At 36.0% G+C, this 12498-nt stretch overlaps 1 protein-coding gene across 1 annotated transcript in view; it reads right to left on the reverse strand.

Annotated features, from left to right (window-relative positions):
* The window catches only part of LOC114330227 (lysosomal Pro-X carboxypeptidase), a 90344-nt gene that overhangs the window by 41813 nt on the left and 36033 nt on the right, over positions 1–12498 (reverse strand). Inside the window, exon 3 of the mRNA XM_028279551.2 lies at positions 3630–4001. Within this exon, the coding sequence (XP_028135352.1) occupies positions 3630–4001 (372 nt within the window). The remainder of the gene's footprint in view (positions 1–3629; positions 4002–12498) is intronic.

The following is a 12498-nucleotide window of genomic DNA, read 5'->3' on the forward strand; positions in this document are numbered from 1 at the left end:
GTTGTGGGCCTGGATCCTGCGTACCAAAAAAAGTTGATTAATAGCAAGCTGAAAATTTGTTAAAAGCTTAACGGTGTCTAGTCGGACAAACTTTGATGCACGGGAACACTGGAACAGGGGAAGTTTTAATTGTGGAACAGATTACAGGTTTCGAACGCCAGACTACGAAAACGTTCCATCATATTTTGTCGGACAGAACTTCCAATTGATTTGTTACCCTTCCATCAATTTCTTATGCAAAAATCAGACTACTATTTATCACCAACATAATTCCTCTCATTTGAAATATTCTACCTACGTGTCGGACGTATTAAAACGCCCAATATATTTGTCCTACAACAATTTTTTCATTTATTATATAAAGTTTGCTATTGGATATACTTAAAAACAACCTGCTAGTTTTCACAATCATAAACTTGTCATAATTGATGGATTCGACCGTTACTTGATGGAAGTTCATTTTATCTCACAATAAAACACTGAAAACTTTTGTTTTCTATACTTCCACAAAATTTATTATTTACAACTATGTGACTACAGCTGTTTCGGCAGAGTGACTTTCTCAAGTGATATAACCTCTTCAGCCCCAAGAAAAAAGTTTTTATTATTTTAAAAATATTTTTTATTTTCTCTCCTCATTTGTGAAAACAATAAACGAAAATCTACAAAAACTTTAAAAGAATTATTTGACAGACATAATATGACAGGTCCAGCATAATGGACATCAGGACTTAGCTTTCATATAATTTAAGTATGAAACTGAAAAAACATTCTGGTTCATGAGAAATACACATATATATTTTGCATTTTGTACAAAAGAATCTCGTCTTCTTAGCGTATTTAAAAGGTTTAGGCAACGCGATAAGAATTTCTATTGCTTACAGAGCATATTGGCAAATGGTCATTACTGGTTTTTCTTACATCTATAGGCGGTAACTGGAAAACTGTAGATCTTTTTACAGGAATTATGGCACTTCATCTTCAGGTGTCTTCGGTTTTCTTTAAATAGACGCACTAACTTGTCTCCCACTTGCAGGCCTACCACATAGAGCTAGTGACCTTCCAACATACAGCTTAAATTTCTGTAAATCCATTTCCTTTGATCATTATCGCTATCTTCACTGATGAAATAATTGTTATCTATCAAAATAGCCTCCAATGCACTTTCCATCAATATCCTTTTACTATCTGTAACTAAACTTAAAAAATGTGAGTATGGTAGCATATTTGGCTAACTAAGTCCCAATGTCCAAAATGCTGGACAAAAAGTTTAGAGGACCGCTAACGTGTCCATTTGTAATTATTTTCAAATATATATTTACCACAAATACGTCCAATCATCAAGTAACATACATTAAAAACAATCATTACTTTAAAGTACAGAAAAACACTACAACTTAATGTATTTTTGTGGAGCCACCATCATAACTTAAAAAGTTTCACCACATGTAACAACAAACTACCGAGGTAGGCGCTGTTGTCGAATTTTTAAAATGAGTAAATTTGACTGATAAATAGGAAGTCTAATATGCTCAATATAGGACGCAGCGATGCCCAACCCTAATAGTCACCGTGTAATAAATTAATAAACATTGTCCAGCTGGCTGGACCTATGGACTGTGGAGGATAATTTACAATGTGTTTGCCTTTTTAAGTCTCTAACTGAAGAGGTTGAGGAGTGGGGAGCTGTTTGTCTCGAGTTGGTCATTCAGAATTATATCTGTATTTTTCAGTTTATTAATTTCCATAGATTCTAAAAAAGATAGCTTAAGGCCTTTATTTTGGATATGCAGAATTTGAAACTCTTCATTGAAAGAATGATTATGATCTAGAAGGTGAAGTGCGTATGTAGAAGTGTCTGTTTTTCTATTGTTGAAAGCCCTTTTGTGTTCTGCTATCCGTTTGTCAAAAGTTCTGCCAGTTTGACCGATGTACGTTTTAGGACAGTCACCACAAGTTAGTTTGTACACACCACTCTGTAGTTGCTTCCTTTTTCGGCTTTTATTTTTCTTAATACAGGAACTTTTTAATACTTGTTACAGGAACTAACAGACAACTTGACCAATTTCTATCATACATTAATTCACTTCATAGTAATATTGAGTTTACAATAGAAACAGAACAGAATAATTCCATAAACTTTCTAGATGTAACGATTACCAGACTACACAACAAACATGAGTTCTCCGTATATCATAAACCTACCCATACTGACACAACCATACACAATTCATCATCCCATTCTACACAACACAAATTAGCAGCCTATTATAGCATGATACATCGACTGACAGAAATTCCTATGACAAAAAATAACTTCGAGATAGAACTAAACATCATTAAACAAATAGCAGTCAACAACGGCTATAACGAACAAACAGTTAACAAAATTTTAAATCAAAAACTCCATAAGAAAGCCCTGAAATTAGTGTATCCACCACCACAGAAAGAACCCAGTACCTTCTGCTCTCTCACATATACTGGCAAGAAAACAACAAAAATAGCCAGATACATAAAAAAGAAAGGAATAATACCAGCTTTCAGAACTAACAACAACTTAAGCAAATATATTAAAAGATAGCAAACAAGAGAAGAGAATGAAGAAAACTAGTAAACAAAATTGGACGGAACTCAACAGATGATGCGTGGGACTAGCAACCTCCCCATCATTCCTCATGCTACTTGAAACACCGCAAGGTGCCATTTGCTCGACTTGGAGATGTATGATTATGAAGCAAATATATTAAGAACAATAAAAGCCGAAAGAGAAAGCAACTACAGAGTGGTGTGTACAAACTAACTTGTGGTGATTGTCCGAAAACGTACATCGGTCAAACTGGCAGAACTTTTGACAAACGGATAGTAGAACACAAAAGGGCTTTCAACAATAGAAAAACAGACACTTCTATATACGCACTTCACCTTCTACATCATAATCATTCTTTCAATGAAGGGTTTCAAATTCTGCATATCCAAAATAAAGGCCTTAAGCTATCTTTTTTAGAATCTATGGAAATTAATATACTGAAAAATATTGATATAATTCTGAATGACCAACTCGAGACAAACAGCTCCCCACTCCTCAACCTCTTCAGTTAGAGACTTAAAAAGGCAAACACATTGTAAATTATATCATTTGAGAAAGGCACTCTGCCGAAACAGCTGTAGTCACATAGTTGTAAATAATAAATTTTGTGGAAGTGTAGAAAACAAAAGTTTTTAGTGTTTCATTGTGAGATAAACTTGTCAGGATGACACGTTCCAAAATTAAAATCATATTTCACAATTAAAACTTCTCTTGTTCCTATGTTTCCATACATAAAAATTTGTCCGATTAGACACCGTTAAGCTATTTACAAATTTTCAATTTGCTATTAATCAACTTTTTTGGTATGCTGGACCCAGGCCTATCAAGATTATAATTTTTTTATTATCACTATAACTCTAAAACAAATGAAAATCGAATAACAACATAATATGAGTTATTTTTATTTATTACTACTTTATATTATACAGTCTTAAAGTTTGGTGCTTTCCTTCTCACTCACCCTGTATATAGTTTATGTCGATATAAATAAAACATGTACGATTTGTATGTACGATGAACTGAAAATAAAACAATTTCTTACCTTATTGTTTTCCAAACATTTGTAATACCATTTGTACATTTATCTGTTCCAAAACTTGCATATACACTAGTAGTAATCCTATTAAATATCTCGCACGAAGTCAGTCCTCCCAACTGCCAAATGGGAGCAGAACTTGCTATTGCTCCCAACACAGAGCTGGGATACTTCATTCTGATCCAACTGGATAACATCCCTCCGTAGGAACCCCCAAACGCTATGACAGGAAGATTCTTTTGATTATGAGCATATTGTTCCTGCAATGCTTCTATTACATATACGAAGTCTGCTAGTGCTTGTTGAGAGGAAAGATACCCCAACTTGTCAATGGATGAGTAAGATTGATTGCCAAATGGCAATGACTCGCCATAATATCTAAATTACATAAACAATAATATTAGATCTTCATTCACACAAGCAATACTTGAAAAAATAATGTCAAAATTTTTAAAGACAATTATCAGCTAGGATATTTATTTTTATTGGAAAACAAAATATTGCAGAAATAGGAAAAAAGGAAGGGGTAACACAGGAAGAATTTAGAAAATTTAAGAACAGCAGAAGAATGTGCAACAAATATTAAAGGTAAATTGGTTAAAATCACAATATGAAGATATAGGGTTGTTGGAACAAAAACACGACACGCTTCCAAAATCGATATCCAGCAGTGATTTCCGGACCATTAGCATGAGCGATGTTATATAGTTATTGTTAAACATCATACAGAAAAGCATATATAAGCTGTTTAACCCGGCACCTGCCACGTGGGGTGCTACCAGCATCCCATAACACATTTTGATCAAATATTTGGTATTTCAAGTTTGGTAACCGAACTGTGCGTCATAATAGCTTTCTATAATATTATATAGCATATATGTATTAGTGTTTAAAGTGGTTATTTAGTGTCATTCTGAACTTATAGCTTTCAAGTCGAATTGGGGTGTCATCATCTGGCACTTTAAGTTTTAAATTTTTTTTTGTATTTTTGATCAACAGGTCAAATTTACATTTTTTATTGAAATAACTGATTTAAATTATTAATGTAGACTCTATACTCACTAAATATTAATTTTTTTAGATATTTTACTTGACTTCATTTATTATGGCTTGGTACCTGCTAGTTTGCTTATATATAACACCTTTTTCATTTTATTTTTTAACTTTTATAACATATTAGTGGCTAATAAGGTAATAAAACATGTTTATTTATATTCTTGTGTTACTCAACACAAGCGTTAGAAAACTTAACAACGGCTTACCTCAAGGCTCAGTGCTAGCTCCTTCATTATTTAACCTTTATACGGCGGATATACCTGAAACAAAATCGAGAAAATTCGCTTATGCAGACGACCTGGCCATTGGCTTCCAAGATAATAGTAAGGAAGCTGGAGAACGAGCTCTAAACGAGGACCTAACTACACTTAGTAACTACTTTAAGAACTGGCGCTTACGTCCTAACACAAGCAAAACTGAAACCTGTCTCTTTCACCTGTCGAACCAACTTGCGGGCGATACCCTCAATGTAACTCTAAATGATGTAGCTATCAAACATAACAACAACCCCAAATATCTAGGCATCACACTTGATAGAACACTCACCTTCAAAAGCCATCTTACAAACGCAGCCGGTAAACTGAGAACAAGAAATAATATAATAACAAAACTTGCTGGAACAACTTGGGGTGCTTCTGCAGATACTCTTCGGACCTCTGCTCTAGCTTTGGTTTTTTCAGTGGCAGAATATTGTGCACCAGTATGGTTAAATAGTGCACATACAAACAAAATCGATGTCCAACTTAATCAAACCATGAGATTAATCACTGGAACAATAAAATCAACCCCAGTGAGATGGCTGCCTACTTTGAGCAATATTGCCCCACCAGATCTACGCCGTACAGCAGCATTAGTGAGAGAGTATCAGAAAATTGTAGCCAACATACAATTACCAATCCATCAAGACATACCAGACATCTCAAAAGAGCACCAGCGACTGAGGTCTAGAAATCCTCCAATCAGAACTGCCCGAACAATTGGTGATTCCTATGATATACAAAGGCAATGGTCCACAAGATGGATGCCAACAATAGCAGCAGACTATATTCAGATATCCACCCCAACCCAGGGTTTCATCGGATCGGGTCTGCCCCGGCCCACCTGGACGAGGCTTAATCGCATACGTACCGGACATGGTAAATGTGCTGATTCTCTGTTCAAATGGGGTCGTGCAGAAAGTCCACAGTGTGATTGTGGATCGCTTAGACAGACCATAAGTCATTGTGTTTCAGATTGCCTAAATCGGGCCTACCGTGGAAACCTCCAGGACTTTGTGGAATGCTCCCCAGATGCAATTGAATGGCTATGTAAATTGGACATTAATATTTAGATTCATTCATTATGTTTTGGTGTTTGAATAATATATGTGTATATGTGTATATGTGTGTGTATATATGTATATATATTATATTTGTGTATTTATCGTACTGAGAAAGTCCATACGCTAAATAAATAAAACTCAACACATTATTTTGTTTTTTAAACAAGTAGATCACAGACAATTTTTAAGGGGTGCTGTGAGCACCCCACGTGGCAGTTGGCGCCTTGCAAAGCCACGTGGCAGGTGCCGGGTTAAAGTAAAGCTCAGCCTAGGTATATAGGTTCGTTTTCGGGATACTGTGGGTACGAGAGAGGCCCTGTTTAGCATTCAAATGCTATTTCAACGATGGAGAGACGTGAATTTCGATACTTATTTATGCATGCTTCATTGATTACCATAAAGCATTCGATACAGTAAAGCAGGATAAGCTGATGGAGATGTTAACAAATATTATCTCAAATATACGAGTATTAGCAATATTTACTAGAACCAAACATCGTCTATTCGCACAGAGACAGGGGAATCTGACGATTTGTATCCGACGATATAACAATGAAACCTGGGGTCCAATATAAACGTATACTTTTACAAAAAACAGTAAAATCCTGTATAAAATGTATATTTAAAATCCCTCAAAAAGGTCACATCAAAATCAAAACATAACTAGTTTTCGACTGGTTTACCAGTCATCATAAGTGTTTACCTAAAATGAATATAACGTGCAATGTACATGCTAACCACCAAGATATTGTTTGATAAAAATATGTGGGTCAAAGCCCAGTAAAAGTTGTCCGTCAAGGAAACATTGGTTTAAAATGTTACATCAAACTAAGATGTTTAAAATATTTGGCTAATCTGCCCCAGGTAACATCTGAGCTTTGGATATGACTTGTTCACATGTTAAAAGTATGACGGCATACTTGTTTAATTGACGTCATACTTTTAACATGTGAACAAGTCATATCCAAAGCTCAGATGTTACCTGGGGCAGATTAGCCAAATATTTTAAACGTCCTATTTTTTTTAACATTTTAAACCAATGTTTCCTTGACGGACAACTTTTACTGGGCTTTGACCCACATATTTTTGTCAAACAATATTTTGGTGGTTAGCATGTACATTGCACGTTATATTCTTTTAAGTTAACAATGATGATGACTGGTAAACCAGTCGAAAACTAGTTATGTTGTGATTTTGATGTGACCCTTTTGAGGGATTTTAAATATATCTTTTATACAGGATTTTTGTTTTTTGTATTATATGGTATACAGCCAACTACAGGAAAACTCTTTCCTTGTGGATTTTTTTGTATACTGTTACCTCTGCTGCTTTTCAATACATACTCTGAGGAAGTCCTTCAAGAAGCAGTAGAGGATGTTGAAGCCGGAATTTTAATTAAGGGAGAATGTATCAATAACATCAGATACGTGGATGACAGGGTGGTATTCGCTAACAGTCATGAAGCCTTCCAGGTGTTAATGAATAAGATCACAGAAGTAAGTCAGACATGTGAATTGTGACTAAAAATTAAGAAAACAAAATGTATGATGACCTATAAGTAGGAGCAGAATATGAACGAATCAGTGTCAGTTTTAGCAAATAGAAAAAGTAAAAACATACACATACCTTGGTACGAACGTCAGGATGCAAAATACCGATTGGCATGATGGTTGCCAACACACGAAATGGATAGGTACTATAAGAAAAAGAATAAAATTACAGATTGAAGATACTTTTATTATTGACCTTGAATCGAAATATGTCAAAATAATAATGATTTCCGAAATAAAGTTAAGTAATTCCTATTAGAGAAGGTAAATAGTATCAAGAACTGGCCTAAAACTCCAAAAGAACAGGTAGTTTACTATTCTCAGATTTGTAATAATGCATAGCTAAGAGACATGGGAAATGACCAGCAGAAATAAGATATCCCTATTAGCATAAGAATCCTAAGAAAAATCTTCATGGCATGAATAAAGCAAAAAAAAATAACGTACAGATTAGTGTGCTATACAGACAACCAAATATTAAGCTGGAATCAAAAATTCGAGATTATTCGAGGTGAAATATTATACTGAAACTACAATAAAAAAAGGGGAATGATATTGAAATGTATTAAATAATTAAGGCAAGAAAACAGAAAAATGAAGAATAGTATGAGAAGATAAAATTACGAAGCAAATAATTCAACTCGAAATTTTATTTCCGAAGAAAATAAAACATTTAATGGTTTCTGGTTTTCTGGTTACGCCTTCGTGGTTTGCATTACTTGCAAACCATACGATTGTTGAATTAAAGAAGACTAGGGGAGGTCTATAATTTGCACATTACTTTCCGTCTATTCAACGTGGCAAAATTCCAATGAAAACATGGTCTCTATACTTAGTTGGAAGTAGAATTAATACAAAAGAATTTCGCCGTGAAACGAAAGCAAGAGACGTATATTTCAGTTTGCTCAGCGATTACCATAAACACCCTAACTAGCCAAAGAGTGTCGTAAAATTGAAGAACTTGAAACTTTTTAAAATTAATCACGTTTAATTTAAAAAATGGAAGAAGCGGCTGGTATCGTCAATAGGAAACAAAATGCATTGCTACATGATGAACATCATCATCATCATCATTATCACGTAGCGCTACGACCCTGGGTGGGTCCTGGCTGACTGTACAACTTTCTTCCAATTTGTTCGGTCTTCCATCAACCTAGGGTCAAATCGACTGTTCATTTTTCGGAGAGCTACTTGGAATCTCTCCATCGCATTCTGGGACGTCCGAGTGGTCATTTGCCTGTAGGAATCTCCTCCCATACCAGTCTTACAAGACTCTCGTTATGAAGTCTGTGCAAGTGGCCTGCCCATCTTAGTCGCTGTGATTTAATTTCTTGGACAATATCGGTGTCATTGTAGAGTTCTTTTAATTCGAAGTTAGTTCTGATCCTATACTGGTTTGTGTTAATGTCGTGGTGAGGTCCGAAAAGTATTTTTCGTTCAAAACGTCTGAGCTTTTGTTCGTTTGATTTGGTCATGGTCCACGTTTCGCAACCATATTTTAGTACATGTCTGACAATTAATTTATAGATTTTGATCTTGGAAATTCTTGTAAGAGTTTTTGATTTTATAAGCTTATCCAGTGCGAATAGACAGCGATTTTCTGATTGGATTCTATCTTTTATTTCTTCAGTAACATCGTTGTCAGCTGTGGTTACGGCCCCCAGATACTTAAAACGTTGTACTCTTTCGAAATTGAAGGTATTGACCGTCAAATTTTGTCCAATCCTGTCTCTTCGTGTCGTTCTATTTATACACATATATTTCGTCTTCTCTTCATTAATCCTCAGCCCTACTTCGCTTGTTGCTCCTTCCACCTTGTTGAAAATGGCTTTTATGGATCGGATGAAGTCTCCAACGAGATCAATGTCATCTGCGTATGCTAGTAATAACTTGAAACCTTGATCCTATAGCAGTTCTGTTTTATTTCGGCCGACTCCATGGCTTTCTCTAATACAAGGTTAAAAAGTAGTGGAGATAACGCATCACCCTGTTTGAGTCCACTGTTCATTTCGAAGCTGTCAGACAGTTTATTATTTACACGTACTTTTGATATTCCTCCCTCCATAAAGACTTTAGTCATCCGAATGAGTTTCTTTGGTATTGAGAACTCCGCCATGGCATTCCATACTTGGCTTCTTTCTACGCTGTCATATGCCTGTCGAAAGTATATGAAGAGATTGTGTATGGATATGTTATACTCCCATCCCTTTTCTAGAAGCTGTCTCAGATGATGAACATGGTAAAGTAATATTTGAAGTAGGGGACAAACTTAAAGAATGGGAAAATTACGTTGCGATTCTATTCGAAGACGATAGGAGTAGTTCACCTCCGGATATTACTAATTGTGACGGACCCCTAATAACACGCTCTGAGGTAATAAAAGCCAAACAATCATCAAAAAATGGCAAAGCGACAGGTCCTGATGAAATTCCAACTGAAATAATATAACCAAAGAATATAGACCTTAGTATATATTCTTTGTTATAACTAAACTAGTAAATGATAGCAATATTTTAGAGGCTATAACTTCGTTTTTCAATACCACTTATACCAGCGGACACCTACCTGATGGTTGGTCCAATTCATTGTTCATAGGTCTACCTAAGAAGACAGCAGCAAAACTCTGTGCTAATTATAGAACCATCAGTTTGTCAAACTTTTTATTGAAAATTTTTTGAAGGTAAAACATGGCCGTATCTAAAACAAATGCGAGGAATACCTAAGTGACACACAGTTTGGTTTCCGTAACGGGTTTGGAACAATAGACGCATTGTTTAAGATAAATGTATTTTATCAGAAATGTGATATATCTGTAGACATATACTCTTGTTTTGTTGATTTCGAAAGGCATTTCATCGTGTTAAGTACTCAACATTAATAGAAGTTCTAGGAGACGTTGGCTTGGACGGCAGAGATGTTCGCATAATTGCAATGTACCCCGCACAAACCTTATGGAAATTAGGTCCCAGGGGATTTAGTTCATACTTTTGGAAAATACTCTTTGAAGCATTGTGATGAAAAGTTCTCATGGGCACGACTCGATCGTATGGAGGATTTCCAAGATATAGAGGCACAAACTCGGAAAATTATAAGATACTTTTCCAATTCAAATTCCCTGAGTTACTGGTTATCTGGCAACATGTAGAAGTTTGGATCAAGGAAAAGTACAAGTAGTCTAGGATTTTTTTCTGGCTATCCAATGGTGACCTTTACTTTCACCTTGGCCTTCAACGGATGTCATCTTCTAGAGTTTAAAGGGTTTTCGGCATTAAATTGATATAAACAGATTATTGATGTGTTTTTGGGACCGCCAAATACGAATATGCCATCAAAATTGACCTCCGGAGCACGTGGTGGCTAGGGCCACTGTAAGGGACGTCATCTTCTAGAGTTTCGATGATTTCCGGCATTTAATTGATGCAAATGAATTACTGGAGGGTTTTTTGAGGTCACTAAACACGAATATGCTACCAGAACCGACTCCCGGAGCACCTGGTTTCCAAGTTCAATGAAAGGGGCTCCTGGAGTTTCGAGGGTCTTGGGCACTACATTAATGCAAATGGATTAGTTATAAGTTTTTGGGTTGCTGAACACGAAGACGTGATCAGCATAGACACAGGAGCACCTGGTACCTAAGACAGGTTATCTTCTGGAGTTTTGGATGAATCAAATGGATTACTCTTAGATTTTTGGGGTTGCTCAACATGCATACACTATCAGATCCGACCCATGAATCTCAGTGCCTACGGCACGTCATCTTCTGGAGTTTCGAGGGTTTTCGGCATTAAATTGATACAAATGAATTACCCATGACAGCCTCAAAAATCTGTGAGTAATCAGTTTACATTAATTTGGTACCGAAATCTCTCGATTCTCCAAAGCATGACGTGACTTAGGCACCAGGTACTCAGATGTCTGTTCTAATGGGGTATTCGTGTTCAGCAACTCTAAAAACCTATGAGTAATCCGTTTGGATCAATGTATTACCGAAGACCCTCGAAACTCCAGGAGCCCCTTTCATTGACCTTGAAAACCAAGTGCTCCGGGAGTCGGTTCTGGTGGCATATTCGTGTTTAGCGACCTCAAAAAACCCTCCAGTAGTTCATTTGCATCAATTAAATGCCAAAACCATCGAAACTCTAGAAGATGACATCCCTTGCAGTAGTTTTGGCCACCACGTCCTCCGGAGGAATTCTGATGGCATATTCGTGTTTAGCCATCTCAAAAACCCATGAGTAATCTGTATATATCAATTTATTGCTGAAAACCCTCGAAACTCTAGAAGATGACATCCGTTGAAGGTCAAGGTCAAAGTAAAGGTCGTCATTGGATAACCAGGAATTAATCTAGACTACTAGTACTTTTATTTAATCCAAACTTCTACATGTTGCCAGATAACCAGTAACTCAGGGAATTGGAATACACGGCAAATCTTATAATTTTCCGAGTTTGTGCCTCTATATCTTGAAAATCCTCCATACGATCGAGATGTGCCCATAAGAACTTTTTATCAGGATGCTTCAAAGAGTATTTTTCCAAAGTATGAACTAAATCCACTGGGACCTAATTTCCATAAGGTTTGTGCGGGGTACTTTGTATTGAAATCAAACGACATCAGTTTTAGTAGACGGTTCGGAATCACAGCCTATTAATATAAAAAAAGGAGTACGGCAGGGATGCCTCTTACCGCCGAGTTGTAAGAAAGCAGGTCTGGATCTAAATATACGAAACACCAAAATACTCGTAATAAGTAAACAACGGAATATAAAAACGTATATATATGTAAATAATAAAAAATTTGAGAAAGTTGATCAAATTGTTTATCTTTGATGTCAATTAAATTGTAGCGTAGAGACTCACGGCGAAATTAGATCTAGGATAGAGCAGCCAGAGCCGCTTTTAGAAGGATGTCCAAGGTATTATGTAACAGAGGCTTAAAATTGTCATT

Source organism: Diabrotica virgifera, chromosome 7, assembly GCF_917563875.1.
Source record: "Diabrotica virgifera virgifera chromosome 7, PGI_DIABVI_V3a".
Taxonomy (NCBI): Eukaryota; Metazoa; Arthropoda; class Insecta; order Coleoptera; family Chrysomelidae; genus Diabrotica; species Diabrotica virgifera.